This window comes from Hemiscyllium ocellatum, chromosome 34 (genome assembly GCF_020745735.1).
Source record: "Hemiscyllium ocellatum isolate sHemOce1 chromosome 34, sHemOce1.pat.X.cur, whole genome shotgun sequence".
NCBI classification, from domain to species: Eukaryota; Metazoa; Chordata; class Chondrichthyes; order Orectolobiformes; family Hemiscylliidae; genus Hemiscyllium; species Hemiscyllium ocellatum.
In genome coordinates this window covers 17,122,656-17,148,999 of record NC_083434.1, presented here as the reverse complement: position 1 = coordinate 17,148,999, position 26,344 = coordinate 17,122,656, and the positions used below count along the sequence as shown (strand labels likewise).

The 26,344-nt window shown below is 40.4% G+C and overlaps 1 protein-coding gene across 2 annotated transcripts in view; it reads right to left on the bottom strand.

Annotated features, from left to right (window-relative positions):
- Positions 1-26,344, bottom strand: part of anln (anillin, actin binding protein) — a 100,182-nt gene that overhangs the window by 17,566 nt on the left and 56,272 nt on the right. For both annotated transcript variants that reach the window (XM_060850058.1, XM_060850059.1), the window contains exons 11-20: positions 25,150-25,307; positions 20,953-21,097; positions 20,505-20,640; positions 19,508-19,696; positions 19,100-19,226; positions 17,713-17,761; positions 17,286-17,342; positions 8,810-8,845; positions 4,236-4,257; positions 727-839 (exon numbers count right to left, since the gene is read on the bottom strand). In XM_060850058.1, the coding sequence (XP_060706041.1) occupies positions 727-839; positions 4,236-4,257; positions 8,810-8,845; positions 17,286-17,342; positions 17,713-17,761; positions 19,100-19,226; positions 19,508-19,696; positions 20,505-20,640; positions 20,953-21,097; positions 25,150-25,307 (1,032 nt within the window). The remainder of the gene's footprint in view (positions 1-726; positions 840-4,235; positions 4,258-8,809; positions 8,846-17,285; positions 17,343-17,712; positions 17,762-19,099; positions 19,227-19,507; positions 19,697-20,504; positions 20,641-20,952; positions 21,098-25,149; positions 25,308-26,344) is intronic.

Below are 26,344 nucleotides of genomic sequence, written 5' to 3'. Positions count from 1 at the left end.
GGCCTGTACTGCACTGTAATGTTCTCTGTTCACTGCTACACCTCCACATACTCCAAGAGGGGATTCTGTAGGATCAGCTTAAGGCAAATAATTTTCTGGACTTATTAAAAAAAGAAGTGAATTAATGTTCAATTTTATGGTATTTTATGTTTTAAATTATTCCCAATTGTAACATTCTTTTCTTTGGCCTTGTAGATATTTGCAATCGAACTATTCAGATGTGTTATTACACACCTCTGGAGCAGACGGGATTTTAACCTTACAGTAGTAGGGACACCACCACCACCGCACCATAAGAGCCTTACCGCAAATGCGATAGCCACCAAATTACAGGAACTAAAAACATCCCAGTGACATTATCTCAAGGCTACTGCCTCCAAATTTTCTTCCTTATGTGCTTCTGCAGATGTATGAGTTGCAACAACCACCCCCAAGTTTAAATGTACAAATCACATTTTCACACATTAACTAAAACTCAGATCTCACGAGGGCTATGGCCAGAACACACTAAGGCCCATTTCAAAAGGAAAAACATCTAAAAATTCCTCTGCCAACAGACAGAAGAGGAGAAAAATAAAACTAGTTCAATTCACCTCTCCCCATTATCCATAACACAAAGAAATCACAAAGCATTTTAAACAAAGGAAATATAGGATTTGCTAAAACTGTACAAGATCAGGCAGAAGAAAACAAAAGCATAAAAAAGTAATACTCAAGTTTGCTAACCTTCTCTAGTTGGAATTTTGTGTCTCCTACTGAAGACAGTGTGAACTTGTGAGATCCAACCATGGTGAAATTACTGGTACGCACTGCATTGGGACCTCCAGGACTTGCCAAAGCTACAAATGAAAACAGAACATTGAGAAATATTTAAAGAAATTTCCAGGCACCTTTAGGAAATTACTAGTGAAAGACAACAGGTGAAAGCCAATCATGTGGCGTGAAGCAAGAAGCAGCAGTCCTGTTCCTCCTGGTTCCATATGAATCTAAACAAAATACTAGGCTTAATTTGATGTAGAGGAGTCAGTGTTGGACTGGGGCAGACAAAGTTAAAAATCACAATACCACGTTATAGTCCAACAGGTTAATTTGGAAGCACTAGCTGTTCCCTCATCAAGTTGCTGTGGAGTATAAGATCATAGGACACAGAATTTATAGCAAACAAATAGAATCGTACAACTGAAACGATATATTGGACAAGCCTGGATCGTTAAGTCTTCCATCTTTTAGAATGGGTTGCAGGTTTTGATTCATTACTATATAAATCCCAGATCCTCTTGTAAGTGACCTTCGAGATAACAAGGTTTTAAAACAAAAAGGTGACATCTCAGCTCTGACAATGCACTAAAGGTATGAGGTGGAGTCTGTCTGTATCTTCATCCCTCACACAGGCTTATACTCCATCTCTCTCACTCACACTCTCACACACAGTTTATGGGATGATTTTGCATTTGCAGAATTATATTTGCACATACCTTCTTATTTTGCTCAAAAATGTAATCCTTTAACTGAAAGGTTTTAAGACCATTGGCAAAAGCAGTTAAGGGTTAATCACACTGCTGAGAATCTGGAAGTCACATGAGGCCAGAATAGACAAGAATGGCAGATTTCAGTTCCTAAAACAACATTTGAGTGTCGGATGGGTTTTGACAAAAATAGGTGAGAGTTGATTTAGTCATCATCACCAGGACAAGCTTTACATTTCAGATTTTAATTAAATTGAATAACCAGCTACCAAAAAAAAGTTAAAGATGATAAAGCGTTGAGAGTAAAACTTGCAAATAGATAGAGCAAGATAAATGGCAAGGGCTTCTTTAAACAAAAAGTGAATATAGACTGCTTAGAGATTGAGCCTGGGGAAATAATAATGGGGAACCAGAAAATGGCAGAGAAGTTAAATTAATACTTTGCAGCAGTCTTCACAGTAAGAGACAAAAAAAATTCAAATAATACTAAATATTCACAGGGCAATAGGTGAAGAAAAAAAAACACAATAGCTAACACAAGAAAAAAAACTCAGGAAACTAATGGGGTGAAAGATTGATAAATCACCTGGATCAGATGGGATGCATCCTGGATATTAAACACTGCTATAGAGATAGTAGATACACTGGTAGTAATCTTCCAAGAATCCTTAGATTATGGAAAAGTCCCAGAGGATTGTAAACTACTCATGTAAAACATTTAAAAAGTGAAGGAGATAATAAAAGCAAGTAACTATGGGCCAGTTAGCTTTTCATCTGCTACCGGGAAAATGTTAGCTTCTTATAAAAGGTTTTAATAACAGAAATTGCTCGAAAAATCTGGAATCAGTGGAGAGAAATCAGAACCATTCTCCAGAACTGATTGAATACAGTTAGAAGGATAGAGGGAGAGTGTTGGAGATGGGTGAAGGGGTTTGTGGAACAGGGAGAGGATTCTTGTCCAAAGAAATGGGCATGATAGTGAAGGAAGGGGAGTTTTTTTCATGCCCAAAATCTATTAAGGTGGGGGCGAAGAAGGGCCACAGGATCAGAAATGTTAACTCTGATTTCTCTCCACAGATGCTGCCAGCCCTATTAAGATTTTCCAGCAATTTCTATTTTTGTTTCAGATATTCAGCATCTGCTGTTCTTTTGTTTTTTGAAGAATGAGAGGCAACCTTACTGAAGTATTCAAGAATTTGAAAGGCTAAGATATAAAAAAAAAGCTATGAATGCTGGAAATACTGGAGAAATTCAGCAAGTCTGACAGTAAATGTGTAGAGAAAATAAAGTTAACATTTCAAGTCTAGTGATTCTTCAGAAAATGTTTTCCCTTGGGTGAAGAGTCGAGGACCAGACAGCTTGATCTCAGAGTTGCTTTTAAGATGTTAGCTTTTAAGGTTAGGAAGGAATTTCTTCTCTTGGGAGTAGTAAATTTGTGGAATTCTTTACATCAAAGAACTGTTGAAGCTGAGTCATTAAGTATACTCAAGGCTGAGATAGACAAATTTTTATTCAGTATGGGAATCAAGGATTATGAGAAGACAGGAAAATGGAGCTGAGGATTATCAGGTCAGCCATCATCTCACTGAATGATGGAACTGACTCAATGGGTTATAAAATATTAGTCTGGGTTTTGGATTACTAGTCCAGTGACATTATCAACATGTCACCCCATCTTCCTTTATGGCAAAACCAGCACATATTTTCTAATTGCCTTTGACAAGGTTGCAGTGAACACTTTCTGGATGCCTGCGGTTCATGCAATACAGATACACCCACAGAGGAGTTCAGGATTGTTACCCAGCAACACTAAAAGAACAGTGATATTATTTCAAATCACGATGGAGTGTGTTTTGTAGGTGATAGTACCTCCCATCTAACTCCTATCTTTGTCACTCCAAGTATGGCGATCAAGGTTGGATAGATGCTGTTGAAGGACCTTTGATGAATTGCAGTGCATTTTCTATATTGTACACACTGCTGCCCCTATGGCAATCAATTCCTCTGCTACCAAAGCAATCAAATAGGTTTGTTTGTCATAGACAATGTTCTTGTGACTGCACTCATCCAGGTAACTGGAGAATATCCCATGTTCCATTATAGTCCTGATTTATGCCTGATAGAGATACTGAGAGTCTCAAAGTGAGTTACTACAGAGATTTTCTCCTCTGACCTGCTCTATTAACCAAGTATTAATTAACTGGTCTAGTTCAATTTCTAGCCAATTGTAAGCCTCATAATGTTGATAGTGGAGGATTCAGAGATGGTAATATTGTAATGTTATGGGAAATTATTAGATTATTGCTGTTAGAGAACATCATTGCTACGTATAAGTTTAAGCCTGAATGTTATCTAGGTTTTGCTGCATAAAGACATTGACTACTTCAGTATCTGAAGATTGCAAATCATGCTGAAGATTGTACAATCATTAGCAAATATCTCTACTTTTGACTCCCCGTTCTCACTTAATCCAGTTTTGCTAGGGATTCTTAATGTCATATTTAGTCAAATGCGATCTGCTTTGAAGGGCAGTCACTCTCACTACACCTGTTCCACCATGTGAAACCCAAACTGAGCATCAGTAAGCGGGTTTCAATTCCATGATAGCACATCATGAAAAAAAAATGTTGGCCAAGATTTCCTTTCGTATTAGAAAAACACAATTAGAAATTCACAGATGCAGATATTTGAGATATTTGGGTCAGTCAAGTTAAATTAGCAAAAGAAACTAAATCACATCAGTTTATAATAAATTGTCAATCAACTTACCTGGTGTATGCAAGTTGCTTTTCTGTTTGAAATGAACAATAAGATCAAGAATTAGCATTAATTATTATGCATAAAATCCATATGCAAAAACATTTTCGAATCTAAAATAATGAATAAAGTACAACTATACAAGTTGTGTAATGCTTTATGCTACATAAAAGAAAACCATTCATTTCAAAGGTTCTCCTTGTCTCATTAAGTGAGAACTAATTCTCAAACATGGGTCTTGCCAAGTTGCTCCCTGACAGATAGTTAAGGCTAGCAGGATTGTTCAATATTAATTGTATTTCCCTAATCTGACACTCTGGTCTGGCAACCTCTGGTCCAACATGTTCTGCTGGCATGAACCTTGCAGTACTTCCAGTTTCCCAAATTCTTGCAACCTTCTGGAATTGCACTGACACAAAGAGATTATCTATATTCTGTAAAATGACTGCTTTTTACATTGCTTTACATTGTACTGTTTTTAAAATGCGTTTAAGCTCTCATGTTAAAGTTAACACTTGATTTCCATGGCCTCGTAAATTCTATGCTCCAGCAAAGACTGGACCTGAGGCCACTGGATTGTTGAGGTAGATGTACTGCATACTGACATTTTAAACCTCCAACTAAGGCTCAGGCACATTCGTGCAAACCACTAATTCCAGAGCTCCTTCCCTACACACCAAGTAACATGATCTTGCAGTCTGTCATTTTGCAGACTCATTCTTTGAGTGATAGAGTAAGTGAGAGAAGAAACATTTCAATCACAACAATGCAAAAGATGATGGAGAAGGATAAATCAATAAATGTCACAGCATAATATGGTGTTAGAGAAATCAATGCATCAGGACGATAAATAAGATATGTAAAAACAGAGGAAGCGCACTGACAATACAACAACTGGAAAGATGTACTCATCAACAGACAAGTGCTCCAAATAGAAATCTAATCATACTTTCAGATTGAAGTATTGAAGGGATTTTACAGAATATATTTGTCACAATTCAGTTGGACATTTTCAAGAGCAATTATTCAATTTCTACTCAATTTTCAAATATTTTATTCTGAAAATGTCGACAAAACATGAGTCATAGGAGGGTTTCATCTTACAATTGAACCATGTTTTTTTTTGTCCTGATTCAACCATAATATCTCGGCATATGTAATGATGACCCTACATTACAGGAGAAGTAATTTATGGGACAAGTGCAACCATGTATGGAATTTAACTCCATTATTAAAAGTCCATTTAAGACAGTGCTGTGGTTCACATGGATGTTAGCAATTTGAGGGTGCAAATTAAAAAGGCCCTTCCAGCATCTTAGCAAATACTGAATGGTGTGCAGTGTCAGATCAGAAGTTCAGATTTTTATTTGTGGAAGCTTGCTTTATGTAAATTGGTTGCCATTTCTTATAGCAGCGACTGCCTTCAAAAGCACTTTATTAGTAAATAATACTTTGGTGTGTCACGATGTCTTGAAAGCAACCACATAAGCACGTGGTTGAACAAAAATTCTTCTTCAAACTATTCCACCAATCATTGCTCTTTAAGAACACTTATCATGCTTTGTCAATAATAGAAAATGAAGAGGTACAAAGGACATCGAAAAATTAGGAAGGCAAAGAGAAACTGTGAAATTAAATGTTTAAGAAACATAAATCGTAAAATATTTTACCAGAACATACTAATAAAATTAATGTCAAATTGGAAATGGGGTCACTTAATTATGGAGCAGGATGTTATCAATTATTACACTTCAGTGGTTCGCAGGAAAACAAGAGAATTGGTTAGGAATCGGATAACTGCATTTAACAAAAAATGAAACATTAAAAAAACTAAACAAGCTTAAAGTGAATTTTTAAAAAAACACGCTTATAGATGGACCTCATCATATATTGAAAAACAAAGTTTAGAAGAGATTGAAATTTGTTAAAAAAGGGTATAGTGACAGAAGACTTCATTCTCTGACTAGGCCAATATTTACTGCCCATCCATGACTGCCCTTGAGAAAGTGGCGATGAACTGCTTTCTATAACTACTGTAGCCCTAGGAGTGTAAATAGAACTAGAGAGCTATCAGGAAAGAAGTTCCGAGATTTGGACTCAGCACAGTTAAGAAGTGGCAATATAATTCCAAGTCAGTGTAAGTATGGGAATACTTATTGAGCCTCCTCTTCCAGTCAGTAGTTGAATTGCTCACCACTATTCAAGGCAGGACTGCAGAACTTAAATGTGACTTGTTGGTTATGTGTCACTTAGACCTGTTTATTGCATAAACCACATCAGACGACATTTCCGCCACCTCCAAACGGACTCCACCACCAGGGATATATTTCCCTCCCCACCCATTTCCCCATTCCGCCAAGACCGTCCCCTCCGTGACTACCTGGTCAGGTCCACACCCCCTTACAATCCACCCTCCCTCCCTGGCATCCTCCCCTGCCACTGCAGAAAATGCAAAACCTGCACCCACACCTCCTCCCTCACCTCCATCCAAGGCCCCAAAGGAGCCTTCCACAACCAAAGTTTCACCTGCACATCCACCAATATCATTTATGGAATCCGTTGCTCCCGATGCGGTCTCCTCTACATTGGGGAGACTGGACGCCTCCTAGCAGAGCGCCTTAGGGAACATCTCCTGGACACCCGCACCAATCAACCCCTCCGCCCTGTAGCCCAACATTTCAACTCCCCCTCCCACTCTGCCGAGGACATGCAGGTACTGGGCCTCCTCTACCGCCGCTCCCTCACCACCCAACACCTGGAGGAAGAACGCCTCATCTTTCGTCTCGGAACACTTCAACTCCATGGCATCAACGTGGATTTCACCAGTTTCCTCATTTCCCCTTTCCCCACCTCACCCCAGCTCAGCACTGTCCCCGTGACTTGTCCTACTTGCCTATCTTTCTTTCCACCTATCCACTCCACCCTCCTCTCTGACCGATCACCTCCATCCCCACCCTTATTCACCTATTGTACTCTATGCTACTTTCTCCCCACCCCCACCTCCCTCTCATTTATCTCTCCACTGCAGGCACCCTGCCTCTATTCCTGAAAAAGGACTTTTGCCAGAAACGTCGATTTTCCTGCTCCTCGGAGGCTGCCTGACCTGCTGTGCTTTTCCAGCACCACTCTAATCTAGACTCTGGTTTCCAGCATCTGCAGTCCTTGTTTTTACCCTGTTTATTGCATGTTGCTTTTCCTTGACATTCAAACAGTCCTTCATGGTTATATTACCAACTTGACACCTCACTCTTAGGTATGTCTGGTGCTGTGTCTGGCAAGCCCGCCTGCATCCTTCATTGATCAAGGTTGGATCCCTAGCTTAAGGGTAATGGTAAAGTAGGTTGAAAGGGGGAAAAGGAAAGACAGTGTAGGGTTTCTGATAATCACAACTACATACTAGTTAGAGGAAGATGCTAGATGTTATGATGTTTTTCATCTTTTATACTAGTATACTCTGCTCTCCCATCAAGGATATGAATGTTTGTGAAGACTCCCCCTCCAGTCAGTTGTTTAATTGTCCACCAACATTCGTGACTGGATGATGCAGAACTGCAGAGCTTAGATCTGACACATTGGCTGTCGAATTGCTTATACTGGTTGGCACACAGTGTTCTACATTGTAGCTTCACCAGATTGACACCTCATTTTTAGACATAAGTGCTGCTTCTTGCATTCTTTCATCGAACCAGGGCTGATCCCCTAGCTTGATGGCAGAGTGGGATGTGTTGAGCAATGAAGTTAGTGTTTTGAAGTACAGCTCAGTTCTGCTGCTACTGATTGCTCAGTGCTTCATGGATGTCCAACCTTCAGTTGCTAGATCTGTTTGACGTCTATCCAGTTTATCATAGTGATAATGCCAAAAGCATCATTTAAAATATTCTCAAAGTGAAGGAATATTCAGTGGTCATTTCTACTGATGCTGTCACGGATTATGCATCTGCAGGAGGCAGATGGGTGAGGATGACATCAATTACTTTTTTCCTTCTTGTTGGTTTCATCACCACTTACTGCAGACCCATTCTAGCAGCTACATCCTTTAGGACCTGGCTGGCTAGATTACTGTTGGCGCTACCAAGCCATTCTTGGTGAGGATGTTGATATCCCCACCTGGAGAATACTCTGCATCCCTGTAACACTCAGTGCTTTCTTCAAGTGGTGTTCAATAGAGTAGTGAGAAATTGGAACTTGCTATCACAAGGTGGATGAAACAAAGATTGAGGATGGATTTAGGGCAAGACAAGTCTCTGAGTGAAGGGACTGGAGGGTTACGTTGACAGATTTGAAAGACAATGGAGAAATTGTGCATAAATGCAAGCATGGGCTGGTTGGACTGCATATCCTATGCTAACACTAAATCAGAAATATTGCCTGAATTCAGTAAGATATACAAATCCATAAAGATGCATCTTATAGCGCTAAGATACAAAATATTCAGTGTCTAGCATTTCAAAAATGTAAATTCAGTGATAAAGTTATTATTTAATTAAATGATCAAAGTTTCACTGGAAGACATAAAATCTCAACAAAAGTATACCATCAGTAGCAGATTATTTATTGCTGTGTGGTAATATACTCAATTTACTTACTGTGATTGAAGTCAACAACCTCTTTGGAGTAATGGCCTAAGAAGAAAAAAGACTTAGTCATTGAAAGAGGCAACCACAGTGTTAAAATTATCTTTTTGATACCTTCATGCAACCAGTAAGTCACCTGAGTTTAACAAAATGAAAATTTCTATCACTATTCAAAAAAGTTTGCTAAAATGTTATTTTCCCTGCTTCAGAAGGAACAGAACTAATCAACCTTTTTCCAGTCAGCAAAATCCAGCAAGTAGATGTTAAATATTACACTGGAGTACATAAATCTTTAATGGGAAGCTAAATTGTTGTATTGAACAATGGAACTGCCTTCTAGTTATGCACCCTGGATAAACATGTCTGAAGCACATCAATTAGCAGAAACTATTCTGCCTGTGTTCATTAATAAAGTTACATCATAATAAAAGTAAAATGTTAGCAATTCAATCCCCTTTCCCCTTACCTATGACCTTACAGCCCAAAACACAACAACTAGTTAGTTGAGTGGCTAAAGTTCCAACAGCATTTATTTAATTACAAGCTTAACATTTTAAAAAATTACTTTAGGCCTTTTAAGTCTACGTAGTATTAATTTAAACATAGAAAACACAAATGTAGAAGCACAATGGACAGGGAAACAAGAGATAATGTTGCTGACGAATAATTTTCACCAGAATCAGAAAAATTTAGACATGTTAGTTTTTAAACAAGTATAAAGACAAGGAAAGTTTGGGAGTAGAAGAAGAATAAAAGGGATGATCTGTGATAGGATTGAAAGCTAGTGAGATTAAATGAAGAAGGAGGATGGTGAAATGCAAAAGGGGATGGTAGTGGGAATCTAGAGGAGCTGTACATGAGAAAATTGAATCATCATTAACAGCTGCTGCATGGGTGGCACAGTGGCTCAGTGGTTAGCACCACTGGCTCACAGCACCAGGGACCTGGGTTCAATTCCCACCTCAGTCGACTGTCTGTGTGGAGTTTGCACATTCTCCCAGTGTCAGTGTGGGTTTCCTTCCACAATCCCAAGATGTGCAGGTCCGGTGAATTAGCCATGCTAAATTGCCCGTAGTGTTAGGGGAACGGGTCTGGATGGGTTACTCTTTGGAGGGTCGGTGTGGACTTGTTGGGCTGAAGGCCCTGTTTCCATACTGTAGGTAATCTAATCTAAAAGCAATAGGAATATAAGTAGAAACAGGAATGGGCCACTCAACCCTTCAAGCTTACTCCGCCCTTCAATAACATTATGGTTGATCAGACTTTTAACCTCCAAACCACATTCCTGTATATCCTCAATAACCTTTCACCTCTATGCTGGTCAAGAATCTATCCACAGCTGACTTAAACGTACAAAGATTCCACATGCACTAAGTTTTGAGAGAGTTCTAAAGTCTACCAGCCTGCTCAAAGGAAAAAAATTCTTCTTCTGCATCTTAAGAGGCAATCCTTCATTTTTAAACTACAAACACAGGTTTTAGATACTCCAACAAAAATCTAGCCACAAAAGGCCTTTTGGGGATGAGTGACCACAATATGATAAAATTCCTCAACAAAATGGAAGGTGATATAGTTGATTCTGAGACGAGGGCCATGAATCTAAAATGGAGGAAACTACAATAGTATGAGGCGCAGGTTGGTTATGATAGATTGAGAAATGTTACCTAAAAAGGATGACAATGGATGGGCAATGGCAAATATTCAAAGATCATGGGTAAAGTACAACAATTCGTCATTCCTACCTAGTGTAGAAGTAAAATAGGAAAGGTGGCCAAACCATAGGCTAGGAGGGAAACCAAAGAATGTATGCAATCTAAGTACCCCAGTCCAACACCTGCACCTCCAAAGTATGCAATCGAAGGAAGAGATATACAAATAAAATAACCACAGATCTGAGAAGTGGAAGCAGTTTAGAATTCAGCAAAGGATGACAAATGCATCAATTAAGAAATGGAAAGTAAAGTGTGAGAGTAAGTTTAAGGGGAACATAAAAACTGTAAAGGTTTCTATAGCCAGATGGAGAAAAGGAACTGGTGAAGACAAATGTAAATCCCTTAGTCAGAAACAGGGAATTTATCATGGGAAATGGCTGATCTACTAAATACATACTTTGGTTCTGTTTTCACAAATGATGTCACAACGTATCAAAAATGCTGGGGAATACAGGGTTCAGTGAGAGGGATGAATGGAAGGAAATCAGGGAAATTAGTGGGGAAACACTGTTGGGGCATTGATGGGATCAAAAGGTCAATAAATCCCCAGGCACTGATAAGTACTCTGGAATATCGGTTATGGAGATGGCACTGGAAATAGTGGATGCATCAGTGATCATTTTTCAAGATTTGGAACAGTTCCTATGGATTTGAAGGTAACTAATGCAACCTCATTATTTATCAACTGGTCAGCCAAATATTGGCGGTGAGAAAAATGCTAGAGTCTGTTAAAAACACTCATAGCTGAACACTTAGAAACAGTAACAGGATTGAAGAGTCAGATTTGGTTTTCAGAAGGAAAATGCTGCTTGGCAAATCTACTGGAATTTTACGAGAACGTAACTAGCGGAGTTGATAAGGGAGAGCCAGCACACTTGGTTTGGTTGGGCTTCCAGGGGTTTCAATAAGGTCCCACACAAGAAATTAGCATGTAAAATTAAAACACATGGTCTAGGAGGTAGTGCACTGATGTGAATGAAGAACTGGTTGGTAGACAGGAAACAAATACTAAGAATAACTGGGTCTTTTTCTGAGGGACAAGTATTCACTAGAGAGGTACCCATTAGGGATCAGTGCTTGGACACCACTTATTCACAATATATATTAATGATTTATATGAGGGAACTAAATGCTACATCTCCATATTTACAGATGACACAAGTCAGATGGGAGAGTGAACTGTGAGGAGGATACAGAAATGCTTCTGTGAGATGAACAAGTTGAGTGAGTGGGCAAATGCATGGCCGATAAAGTAGATAAATGTGTGGTAGCATAATAGGAAGGTAGTTAGTTATCTAAATGGTGATAGATTATGGAAGGGGGAGGTGCAATGAGACCTTATACACCAGACACCAAAAGCAGGGATGATGAAAAAGCCAATTAATATGCTGTAGCAGTGACTCACTGCAATTGTTTAGGGCTTTGGTGTGACCACAGCTGGAATGTTGTCTACAGTTTTGGTCTCCTTATCAGAGGAAAGATGCCATGGCTATGAAGGGAGTGCAACTAAGATTTACATTAATGATTCCTGGGATGGAGGACTGACATATGAAGAAAAACTGAGTCTATTAGGACTATATTCACATGAATTTAGAAGAACGAGGGTGATCTCATAGAAACCAACAAAATTCTAACAGGATGGGACAGGGTAAATGCAGGAAGGATATTGCTGATGACCAGGGAGTCTAGAGCCAGTGATCTCAGTCTAAGAATAGTAAACCATTCAAGAATGAGAAGAGTAGAAATTTCTTCATCCAGAGAATAGCAACCTTGTGTCCCATGAGTTTAAGTTAAGCTTCATTGAAATTTGGTACAAGGCCGATGATAGAGAACTCGGGGAGGGAATATAGCAGAGAAACAAAGACCAATAAGTGAACTAAAACACTAACCAAACAGAAATGCTTTAAGTGACTGCAATCTGCATTTGGCCATCCAGTGTATTTCTTCATCTTCTCTCCCACATCTATTCTTGCTTCAAACATATTGCACATCTAACTTCTGGATGAAAGACTGCAAAACTTAAGTCTCTTTTTCTCTGAACAGACGCTGGCGTCCCAAGTACCTCTAACACTTCGTTTTCATTTTCAGATTTTCAGCATCTGCACTATTGTCATTAGCAATCTTGTTGACATTTGAGGCATATTTAATTGATATTATCACCAGTACAAGTACCGGCTAGCATAATTAATTTCTGACTGCAACGTTAGTTATTTTATTGTGTATTTTGGTTGGGGGGGGGGGGGGGCGGGGGGGGGGGGTGGTGTGGAGGTGAATGGTAGGTTAGAAAGTTATAGGTGGATGAAGATGTGGGAGACGGTAATAGGTCAGAGGGAGGCTGATGGACAGGTTTGGAGGGCAGTGCCAAGTTAGAGGCTTGGGACTGGGATAGTGTAGGGGGAGGGGAAATGAGGAAGCTGTTGAAGTCCATTTTATCCCATGTGGTTGCAGGGTCCCAAGGCAGAATATGAGGTGTTCTTCCTCCACATGTCACGTGGTGACAGTTTGAGGGCGGAGGCAACCCAGGATCTGCATGTCCTTGACCGAGTGGGAGGGGAGTTGAAGTGTTCAGCCATGGGGTGGTGAGGTTGGTGCTTGCGGGTGTCCCAGAGATGTTCTCTGAAACGATCTGCAAGAAGGCGTCCTGTCTCCACGATGTAGAGGAGACGACACTGGGTGCACCAGATGCTGTAGGTGACATTGGTAGAGGTACAGGTAAATTTTTGATGGATGAGGAAGGATCCCTTGGGGCCTCGGACAGAGGGAAAAGGAGTCACGTGGACACAGGTTTTGCATTTCCTGTGGTGGCAGGGAAAGGATGCAGGAGCTCGGTGTGGGCTGGTGGGGGTCGTGCACCTGACGAGGAAGTCACGGAGGGAACGGTCTCTCCAGACGCTGATAGGAGTACGGAAGGAAATATATCTTTGGTGGTGGTATCAGTTTGGAGGTGGCAGAGGATGACGTGATGTATGCGGGGTGGAAGGTGAGGATCGGGGTAGGTTCTGTTGTTGTTGCTTTGAGAAGGGTGGGGTTGGAGGGTGGTGCATGAAGCGGAGGAAATGCGCTGGAAGGCATTAACCACCATGTGGGAAGGGAGATTGCGATCATGGAAGGAGGTAACCATCTGGGACTTTGAGATGGAATTGGTCATTCTGGGAGCAAATGCAGCGGATGCGGAGGAATTGAGAATGAGAGATGACGTTTTTACAGGAGATAGTGTGGGAGAAGGTGTAGTCTAGATAGCTGTGGGAGTCAGCGGACTTGTAGTACATGTATGTGGTTAGTCAGTCACCAGACACTGTGATGGAGAAGTCCAAGAAGGGAAGGTACATGTTTGAAATGGTCCAGGTGAATTTGAGGTCAGGGTAGAAGATGTTGGTAAAGTTGATGAACTGATCAACCTCCTCATAGAAGCATGAGGCAGCGCTGACATAATCATCGATGTAGCGGAGGAACAGGTGGGGAGTAGTGCCAGTGTAACTGCGGAAGGTGGACTGTTCCACGCATCCGTCAAACAGGCAGACATAGCTGGGTCCCATGTGGGTACTGGCAACACCACGTGCTCCCCACGAGGAGGTTGAACAGTTCATCAACTTCACCAACATCATCCACCCCAACCTCAAATTCACCCAGACCATCTCGGACAACCCCTCTCCTCTTCTGGACCTCTCCATCAATGTCTCTGGAGACCAATTAATGACAGACATATACTACAAGCCCACCGACTCTCACAGCTACCTAGACTACACCTCCTCCCACCCTACCTCCTGTACAAACACCATCCCTTATTCCCAATTCCTCCGCCGCATCTGCTCCCAGGATGATAAAATTCCACCTCATAAATCCCCAGATGGCTTCCTTCTTCCATGATCGCAACTTCCCTTCCCACGTGGTTTACGATGCCGTCCAGTGCACCTCCTTCACTTCACGCACCCCTGCCCCTGACCCCAACGCCTCCCAATGCAACAAGGACAGAACCCTCCCCCAGGTCCTCACCTTCCATCCCATCAACCTTCGCAGACATCGCATTATCCTCTGCCACTTCCAAACAGATCCCACCACCAGAGATATATTTCTCTCCCTACCTCTATTAGCGTTCCAGAGAGACCATTCCCTCCACAACTCCCTAGTCAGGTCAACAGCCCACACCCCATGCCTGGGGCCTTTCCCTGCCACCGCAGGAAGTGCAAAACCTGCGCCCACACCACAACCCCCTCCTCCGTCCAAGGCTCCAAGGGATCCTTCCACATCCGTTAAAAATTTACCCATACTTCTACCAATGTATTGCATCTGTTGCACCCAGTGTAGTCTCCTCTGCTGTTAGTTTCAGAGAACATCACTAAGACACCCTCACCCATCAACCCCACCACGCTGTGGCTGAACACTTTAATTCCCCCTCCCACTCCATCAAAGACATACAGGTCTGGGGCCGCCTCCACCACCAAACAAACAGTTACCATCCGACGCTTGGAGGAAGAACGCCTCATATTCCTCATTGGGACCCTGCAATTACACAGAATAAGTGTGGATTTCAACAGCTTCCTCATTTCCCTTCCCCCTACATTACCCCAGTCCCAAGCCTCCAACTCGACATTGGCCTCCAGACCAGTCCATCATTCCCCTCTCTGACCTATCACCTTCTCCTTCACCTTCATCTACATAATTGCTTTCTCAGGGACCTTCTTCTCCCACTCCCCAACCCCACCCACTCCCATTTACCTCACTCCGGCCTCAGCCCAGATGAAGCGCTTCATCAGGAAGGAGGCTTATGCCCGAAACGTTGATTCTCCTGCTCCTCGGATGCTGCCTGACTTGCTGTGCTTTCCCAGCAACACACTCTCAACTCTGATCTCCAGCACCTGCAGTTCTCACTTACTCCGCTCAGAATTTTGTGGCAAGTAATTCACCTCCGAACTCATTAAAACCTATCCATCATCCATGGAACAAGTCAGAAATGTGATCACAGAATCACTATGGTGTGGAGAGGCCATTCAGCCCAACATGAATGTAGTGGATATCTAAGATAATTTATTGCCAAATGTCCTGTCTTTTCCCCACAGCTCTGCATGCTGCCTCCACAACACTTTTAGACAGCGTGTTCCACACCTAACTACTTTCTGTACAGAAACATTTTTCTCACTTTGCCATTTGCTTATTTTGCGAACTATTAAAAACCATTCTCTCTGGCTCTTGATCCATTTATGTGTGGAAACAGTTTCTCCCCATCCAGTCTTCCAGGCCCCTCACGATTTTGAAAACTGCTATAAAATCTCCTCTTAGCCTTCTCCTCTCCATAGGAAACAGTACTAACATTTCCATTCTTTCCTCATAATTGAACGGTCTCATCCCTGGAACCATTCTCAAAAACATCACCTGCACACTCTCCGCAGCATTTGCATCCTTTTGATAGTGTGGCACTCAGAACAATACACAATATTCCAGCTGAGATTTAACCAATGTTTATCATAACCTTGTATTCTATGTACGCTGTTCTGTGCAAACATCCTCAAGTGATCATATTGCAATACCTGACAACCAAGCTTGCTGATTTGTTTTTTGCCTATCCACAATAAGTAACCCAAGAACATTAAGACTAGCTTGCAAGGTTCTACAACCAGACCTCACAGATTTGTCCCAAATTGTTAAAATCCAAGGTGTGCTAGAAGTAAGCAAATCAACTCTGCTATCTGCACTTGAAAGAGGAAGGAGTAAGTGAAACATCAGGAAAACTTTGTCCAATCAGTTAGCACTAACTACAGCCAATAGCTTCTTCTGGTTCGTTGCTTATTCCCATAATCATGAGTAGGACAATTTAAGGATCAGACAAGGCGGCAATGGTCATTTTACAACAATGTAGAATCAATAAAATGTATGTGAATCACACATACTCATTTACTCCACATGTAATGCAGGTCTGGAAGTGAAATTCAAAACACATCCCAAATGAAGGCCAGTTAGAAATTAAGGAAAATCAGAATTGGAGTTTTGTTATTCAAGTATGAGCAGGGAAGTATTGTTAGATTGAAAATGCGAATCATACCAAAGAGCAAATCAGTTCTCGGAAGTAATGAAACACTCCCAGATGAAGTGCAGACATTTTGCACAGAAACTACAAAAAGAAAATATATTTAGCCAGCTAGTTGTTCTTAGCAAATATAGAAAACATAGAGCAACTTGTAATGTTTATCAGTTTATAACCTGGTTTCAAGAACAGTTCAATTGTTGAAGGGAATTGATGCCATCAAAAAATTAAGCTTCATATTAATCTAAATAAAATTATTTTTGAAGTATTGTGGAAATCATTCTGTGCTGAAACAAAGAGATTAAAGATTTTTAAAAATTAAAACTACTCATTGACAAAAGGCTTTTCAAAAGGTAACATATTAGAAAGAAATTCAGAGAGTTCTTTTTGGAGAAAAAGGAATAATTTTAAAAAGTCTTTGAATAGCAGTTTCATTTTATCCTCAGAGCAGTATTTTATGCTCTCTCAACACATCTGTACAAATTAACAGTATGATAACTGAATAGTTTCAAAATATTGTTGAGTTAGTGACTCGGAATTTTGGTAAAGGAAAGATGATCCTCTGGTATTGTGTACCAGATCAAAGTCATGCCTCTTGGAAGTTACTTTGTAGTTTTATATTAAGGGAAGCCTCGGTGTACTGGTTTGAGGTAAAGTTTACCAATTCGATTGCATTGAGTAACTTTTCTTCAACCAGTAGCTGATGAATTAGAAAATCATTGAATGAAGCAATACTTCAGTAGATCTTGCTCTTTACCTTAGATTTACTAGGTTTCTTCTTCTTGTCTGTAGTACTGCTCTCTCGGTTTTGTGTCTAAAAGTGAGAATGATAATATTCATGAGTTAATACAATATTATTAGATTAGATTTACAGTGTGGAAACAGGCCCTTCGGCCCAACAAGTCCACACTGACCCGAAACCCACCCATACCCCTACATTTACCCCTTACCTAACACTACGGGCAATTTAGCATGGCCAATTCACCTGACCCGCACATCTTTGGACTGTGGGAGGAAACCGGAGCACCCGGAGGAAACCCACGCTGACACGGGGAGAACGTGCAAACTCCACAGAGTCAGTCGCCTGAGTCGGGAATTGAACCCAGGTCTCAGGTGCTGTGAGGCAGTAGTGCTAACCACTGTGCCACCATTATATCTGCGCATTAATTTTTTTGCATACTTACCAAACTATAAACTTCTATTTCAATTTCAAAATCATTCGAGACATCCTGCCTAAAATAAAAGAAAAGTTTAAGTTTACTTAACCCAAGCAAAAATACAAAACAAAGTTCAACCTTTCTAAACACAGAATCATGAAATAGATCAGTGAAGTACTGAAGAAACAGTGAAGAGTTTTTGAAACATTCCTTTAGTGGTCCACTCAGGTAAGTCAGGCAAAAGACCTGACTACCTACTAGTTCTATTCTATCTGCCACTGTAAAAAAACCTCAGAACTTGTGGGAAGAATTGCACTATTTTTGCTGAAACAACAACGAGATGATGGAAATCTTTAGTCTTATGCTGGCCCTCACACTCTGCTGGTTCCTTCGGAAGAAGTTTTTCTCCCAACTCAGTGGGTTTGTAGGTCATTTGAGAAAGTGCCGTGGTCTTCTCACTGCCCTTCCCCAAACTGCAAATTTACAGTTGGTAAGCAAGGTCCAACTGAGGCCATTAAGCAGACAATTATTGGCCATTCAAGGGCAGAAATCTGGCAGGGCACGTCAGGCAAGGGCTCACTTACTTCAAAGTCACATGATTACTTTCCACTACCCATGGACATTGGTGATCATTTCTTAGAGGTGGATCATTTGCAGGTGAGTAATGAAAATTTATACTCCAGCTTGGTATGTGACTGCTGAGTGTTCACGGAATGCTTTCGCTGCCAACTCTTCAGCTGACGAGGTAGGAAATCCCATTAATTAAAATATTTCTGACTATCCTCTTAGTTTTCAGATGACAAGAATTAAAAACTTCATCTCATAGTTAAATATTGACATAACTATGACATAAATCTTGTTATAAACTTACTTTGTTGTTTCTTCCCCCTATTATGCCTGAGTATATGTTGTATGAGTGGAACTTAGGACTCTAGTTATGATCTTGAGCACGATGTCAGTAGCTTGTATTTCGGACCAGCTTGTGAACCACCTGGAACACCCTCACCCATAAACTACACCCAAGGATCAGTGGTCCAGGTTATTTCTCAAGTTCTGGAGCAGCATTTAAACTCATGAACTTCTACCTCCAGGAAAATATACATTTGTTTCCCTGCTTTTCAGATTCCTCTTGGTATGAGCCAACAATTAATCCCTTCATTACAACAACTGAAACACATAATTGGAATATGATATTAAAGGAGCAGTGTAATCATTTAACAAGTAACCGGTAATGGTATAAATTGCAATATGGAGGTAACAGTGCTCCTGTACTAGGCACACTGTACCTGTACTAGGTATAGACTACCTGAATGCAAATAAGTTGCTAACACAACATGCTAAATAGTTTGAGACAGCCTGTAAGTATGCAAATTAAAAGCAGACTTTGGATATCATTTCTATATTTGTTACTTACAGTGTAAATTTTGTGGGGAAACTAATAGCATCACCACTTAGTGCAATCTGGGTGGTGGCCAGTGGAGTGGCAACCATATTTAAAGCTCCCGCTTTAATCAGTATAAAGAAATAATAACTGGCAGCATCTGTAAGAGATCAATAATTCAATGAGCCATATATGTAATTAAAAGCTTTCTGATATAAATACAGTTTGACTATTGGCACTTGCAAATTTTATTTGCAAATAAGTTTTGGACTTTATTTAAATGATAAGTAGATCCTTCAAATAATTCATGTATAACTAATTCAAATACTCTTACAAAAAGCTGAAACGCTAAACAAATTAAAAATCAACTACAAAATGTAGCTGTTTCAGCTTTACGGTAGAACACAAATTTTATTGCTCTGTATTTAAAATGAGGCTTACCAGTTTTGTGAGCTGTTGAACAGATGAAATCAGCCTTCAAAGGAAGGCGAATTTCTGAAAGTGCAACACAGCCCCTTGACGGAGCATATTCATTAGATGCTTTCTCCATATGGCCTCCTCTTTTACTTGCAGGCACCCCTTCATTCTTCAGCTTATTCAGTTCAGTAAGAAGTGCCAACCTCTTTTCACCTATGCGCAAAAACAAAAGATAACATTTCACAAGTTCTTTGGGTACCTTATTCGTTATATTGTGCAAAGATGTTTTATATTGTAAAATGTCATGCTTATTTTACTCAAGACTTCAGTGCGATAGTTGTCAATTTAAATTCAGTTTCCACCTAAGCTTGATGTAACATTTTAAGGGAATATGTACAACTTAATTTAAGGAAATTATTATACATACTGGTTATTCAAGTTAGTTAAGCTTAACCCTGGAGTAATGCAAATCTGGCACTACTTTTTTGAAGGAACATGTCTCTCAGTCATTTTCCATTTGAGAACTCATAGCATTATTATAATGAAAAGCACGTGAAGTTTATTTCATAGACATCAGTGCTCGTCAAACAAAAGCCACATACAGTAATTGTTTAACCTAACATTATTTTATACAAAAGCCCTTCACAGACTTGGGATTCTGTATGTTTGTGCTGGCTAGGAGAGAGAGGGAGAAAAATCACAGGTTGACCTGACCACATCATTCTAATAAGAATAATCAAATTGAAAATTGCAATTTCAATGCTATGTTGATTATTCAGAGCCATTTGGATAACAGCACAATTGATCAGAGGCACACAAGTATTTAAATTTTAGCATTTAATGGACTTTAATATGTTTGAATTACACATTTTGGAAAAATTCAAAAACAGGAAGCCGGAGAAAAACAGAACCGTCAGTAGTGAGCATTCACATGTTTAAATATTCATTATTTTTCCAAACACATTTTGTACTGGAGCAAATTGTACATTCATAAATATATTGCAACTTAAGTGTTTCTTACTGGCAATCAGTAGTAACCGCTCAGCCTCAGCTTCTTGCTGAGATCCTTTCCCATGATCTTCATCTGTACAACAGTTTAAAGCCTGGCTTGCCTGGTGGATAACACTCTGCTGGATGTTTATCTCATTGTTCAGAGTCTTGAAATGATAAAGTGAAACCAATTAATACATAAGAGAAAAATAGTACATAAAATCAAATCAGAGGATTTTACAACATGGGCTAATGCAAAACAAGCTGTCTGCTCCCAGAATAAAAACTAAATTCAAACAATGTGTACCATGTGACTTAAAACCATGTTCTGTTTGTTCTTTTGACAAATACAAATGAAACTCCATTTCTTTCCACATCCCTGAAATTTAATGCTCTTAATTCAAAGTGCATAATTGTGAAGGCAATCAGGTTGATGTAATGTCCAGCATGCTATCGTCCTCTTGCATTGAAGTCATTACCTTCATCTTCTGTTTAATAGTAACTGAACCTGGAGTTGCACTATTCTTTTCCTCAAGTCTTTGAGAAACATCCTCTTTACGAACAATGACTTGTTTCACTGAAGGGCGTTCGGTATTAAGTCTTTGGGACCTGTAGGCGTCAATACTGTGAAGGGGGGGGGGGGGAAGAAACAGGTGAAATTACAACACAAAACTGATTAAACTTAAACTTTAAAAGGACTTCCCCTGGATCAGTGCCCAACAGGAATTGAAAATCTAGAGCTATATTAGATAAATTGCAGAATAATTGGCTAGTTATAAATTCACTATTTTCTTTACATTCTCAACCATGTTGCTTTCTATTTGTTAGAACAATTTGCCTCGCACAAGTAAAATTATTTCTTTTACCTTTTATTTCTCAATCTCTCCCCAAAGACATTGCTTTCCTACTTCATGATTCTGACTTAGTAAGATTCATTGTCAAGAAGGACTTTTCTTTAAAAAAAAGCACATTGTTGGAAGAGATATTCTGGATTTCAAAAAATGCCATTGTCCATTGTTCTTCTGTTTAAATGCAACTCAAATTAGATTGTTAAAATTTGACATTTCATTTGCACAGAATTCCACCCAGAGCCTTAGGGTACATTTTATTTGCCACGGTTCTGGCTGGTAGAGGTGGGGCTTTTTGTGGGTCATGTTAAGAGCAAAGCAATGTTGCATTAGGCTAGAAACTGATATGATCTCATCCCAATTATAGATGAAAAATGGTGAATTTACAGAAACCACCATGGAACCGTCATCTTTGCAACTTCATTTATTCCCTAAACTGATGGGGGATTTAAGCCAACATTTCCTGAACTATGTGGAACATTTGAGAGTCAACTACGTGGAAGATACATGGGAAGTATTTGCTTAGATGAAACTGAAAGACTAGGTTGGCTGGCTAGGTGAGAGGTCATACTGAGGGGGTTTTCAGGTTGACAGGTAATAATTCACTTCGCTTTATTTGCACTTCCTTGCTGTCAGCCTTTACTGCAGTATGGGGGTGGGGTAGACTAAGTTGCACCTTGGTCAGCTGAAAATTTAGAAAAATTAATAAAAACAGAAACATTCACCAAAAACAGATACCCACACAATTTCATCAACAGATGCCTAAGGGAAAGACAACGGAACGAGGACATGCCGCAACCGAAAGGACTAGCCACACTACCATACATCAGGAGCATTTCCAAACTGACAGCCAGACTGCTGTGACCACTAGGACTCCTAACAGCACACAAACCAACAGCCACTCTCAGACAACAACTCAGCATGAGCAAAACCAACGTAGTGTACAAAATCCCATGCAAGGACTGCACAAAACACTACATAGGACAAAGAGGAAGACAGCTAACAACCTGCATCCACGAACACCAACTAGCCACGAAACGACACGACCAGCTATCCTTAGTAGCCACACACACAGACGACAAACAACATGAATTCAACTGGGACAACACCACTATTATAGCGCAAGCCAAACAGAGAACAGCCAGGGAATTCCTAGAGGCATGGCACTCATCCACTGAATCTATCAACAAACATCAACCTGGACCCTATATACCGGCCACTGCAGCGGACAGCAACTGACAACTGGAAGCGGCAGAGACAAGCCACTATAAATGCCGAAGGAAACATGACAGAAGCGCTTCAGAGGAGGCTCCCAAGCACTGAGGATGTCACCTAGAAAGGGGACGAAATGTTTGCAACAAAAACTCCCAGCTCGGCGAACAGAACCACAACAGAAAGTAACTCCAGTAACTCCCTACTGCTTGCCCACTATCAACAAAGCATACATCAGGAGTGGTTTGGAATACACTTGCCTAGGTAAGTGCAAGCCAACCAATATTCAAGAAAGTTGACACTATTCAGGATAAAGCTGCCGGCTTGATTGGTACCACATTCTATTCACTCGCTCCAACACCACGTTCAGGAACAGCACTGCAAGCCATCTACAGGAAGCATGACAGAAATATACCAAGATTCTTTAGACAGTACCTTTCAAATCCCCATCATCTCAAAGGACAAGGACAGTCGCTAAATGGGAACGCCATCGCTAGCAAGTTTCCCCACAAGTCAAACACTATCCTGACGTCGAGATGTATTTTCATTCCTTCATTGTCGCAGGGTCAAAATCTTGGAACGGAGATCCAAGATGGTGGCGACTCAGCAAGTCTGAGTTTACAGTGCTCTTCCCAAAACCTGGGTAAAGTGAGTTACTCACCCCCACCACACTTACCAAACCACCCAAAAAAAGTTTCTAACCTTAATTAGCTGCTTACTATTATATTTAAGCAGTTTAATATTAAGTGGATAATGAGTAAACCAAAGGGATCCCGCAGCTCTCAGAAAACAAAGACCCCTCCCCCACCCTCCTCTCCTCCTCCGGCTGCAGCTGATGTAAAAACAGGCCTTGAACAGATGATTGCCAGGCTGGAAACGACACTCGTCAATTTCATCGCAGAATCCAGACAGAGATGGAATGCATTGGAAGAAAAGCTGCAGAAACACAGCCAAGCTCTCGAGGAATTACAGGGCCGAGTGGAGGGGGCGGAGCTAAAGGCCACGACCTCCGAGGCTGCAGCACAAACAGCTGCAGAACAGGTGCGAGCTCTGGAGCAGAGAGTCAGGGCCTTTGAAATCTACATGGATGACCTGGATAATAGAAATCGGAGAAAGAATATCCGTCTTCTGGGCCTCCCTGAACAAGAAGGGAAAGGACAGTTAGCAGTATTTCTGGAGCGATGGCTGCCCCAGCTTTTAAACCTGGGGGCTGAAACTGACCGGGTAAGGGTGGAGTGGGCCTACCGGGTCGCAGTACGCGGATCTGGCCCAAACCAGCGCCCACGCCCGGTCCTGTTCCGGCTGCAGAGTTATAGGGAGAGGCAGATACTCCTGGACGCCTCCAGAAAGCTTGGAAAGGATCCTAAAGCCATGATCCATGAAGGATCCAAGATTATGTTATTTCAGGACTTCTCCCCGGCTTTGGCACGAAGGAGGAAGGCGTTTGATGAGGTGAAGAAATGTCTAAGGAACTTAGATATTCAATACACCTTACGCTACCCAGCGACGTTACGCTTTACCCACGAAGGATCCGAGTATAATTTTAGATCACCAGAAGAGGCTAAGGAACTTTTAGACTCGTTTAAATAAATCGTAAGAGACAATTTATGTTGGCTTGCCTCTTCCACACTCCGTGGGGAGAAGTGGATACTTTACTTTACTTTTGCTTCTGGGAGCAGGGTTGTCTTCCTTTGCTATTTTATGTTATTATACTTAACTGTAATCTGTTGGAGTTGTAATTTTATAGTTATGTGTGTTTGTACGTGGCATTGATGCTATCAGATATACTCAGGTATGGGTGGGGAGGGGTGGGGGTGGGGCGCTCACTGTTAACTCTAGCTCGGTATTATATCTAAATCCTATTAAGGAGCGCCTGGGTCAAGGGTGGGACACTGTTTGGGAGAGGATATGGTGGACCTTTAGAAAGGAAGTAAGGCCCCCTGAGAACAAGGGGGAGGATCTCCATTCAAACATGTTTTATTTTTTTTGTTCTTATTGTTTGGAAATAGTTTCCTTTTTATTATACTGTTATGAGTGTATTAGAGAACATTTTCTCTTGTTTGAAGGATGTAAGTGACTCAACTATACACTCTGGATAATTGTGGATTAGATTAGTAGTTAACTGAGTTTCATTGTTTTTCTTTCTTCTTTAGTATCATTCCTTTGAATTTTGATGATTATATATTTAAGATCTATTTTTATATTAATGTTTGTGCTTGAAAGTTCTGTTTATTTTTGTAAATCTGTCAAAATATTAAATTTCTAATAAAAATATCTTTTAAAAAAAAAATCTTGGAACTCCCTCTGTATCAACACTGTGGGTGTACCTGCGCCAAATGAACTGCAGCAGTTCAAGAAGCCAATATCTACTCAAGAGCAATGAATGCTGGCCCACCTAGTGAAGCCCACATTCATGAATTAATTTTTAAAATATTAACATTAGGTGTCAATGTTGGATGTTCAGATGGGGATGAAAGGAGGGACCTGGATATACAGGAATGAGTGGAACTGGTGACCTCAGCAGGTACAGGAATTGAGCATGTACACTCTGGCATCACTCTGCATCGCAAACCAACCATCTGGACAACTGAGACAGCCACAATATGCTTGTGATACCTGTATAATAAGCTATGGCCACCCGTTGATGACCCCACACTGCTAGAAGACTCTGTTCTGGTTATATGTTCTTGTTGTAATTTGTCCATCTTCGTTTTGTTTGAAATTAAGTTGTCCTGTGTTGCAGGATTCGTTGCAATATTTGTAGAAACAGATTTCTGTACAAAAACAGTAAAATAAAACCATTGTAAACTTTTTTCAAAAAGCTATGTTTTTAAATTGCAGTGAGAGAAAGATTCCTTTAAATTTGACAAAAGGGCAATTATTGCATTAAGTAATTTTTAGAGTAAAACTTCATAATAATATCAAAGAACAGATTAGCACATTTGTTCAAATCATGTAACAGCAGTTTAGAGAAACAAAGTCATAATATTATAAAATAAATTGGGAAACATGATTTAAAAAGGAATGACAGTGGCTCGGCAATGGCAAACAATGAATTGGGAAATGTGGCCCAACCGTGGCTAATAGGGAAATTAGGGATAGCATTAAGGTTCAAGGAAGATCAGCCATAAGTGTTTAAAGTCTGGTTGAAGATTTGTAGCTCAGGTGTCCTTTGTTGTGGTTCTGTTCGCCGAGCTTGAAGTTTTTCCTGCAAAAGGAGGCTCCAATAGCACTGATGATGTTCCCTAGCCAGGGAACGAAACGTTTGCAGCAAAAACTTCCAGCTCGGCGAACAGAACCACAACAAGATCAGCCAAAAGAAGCAGATCTGAGGAATGGGAGTAGGTTCCTTTTGGCAAAGGAGGACAATGGAATGGATTAAGTAAGGAAAAATAGAATATAGTATTAAGCTTGCAGGGAACATAGACTGTAGAAGCTTCTTTAGGTATACAAAGAGAAAAGGATTAGTAAAAACCAAAAGACCTTACAGTCAGAAACAGGGGAAGATACAATAGGGATAAAAGATATGGCAGACCACCAAAAAAAACATACTTTGTCTCTGTCTTCACCAACAACTTCCAAAAAAAAAATTAAAAAAAAAAATTGGGGAACATAGGGTCTAGTAAGAGGGAAAACCTAAAGGAAACAATAAAAGTTGGAAAGTGGTATAGGAAAATAGCTTTAGCCAAGGAGGAAGTGCAATGAAGGTTTACAAGATTGATTCTTGAAATGTTAGGACTGACATGTGAGGAGAGATTGGACTGGTTAAGATTATATGCAAAGGAGGAGTTAAGAATAATATGGTGTTGAG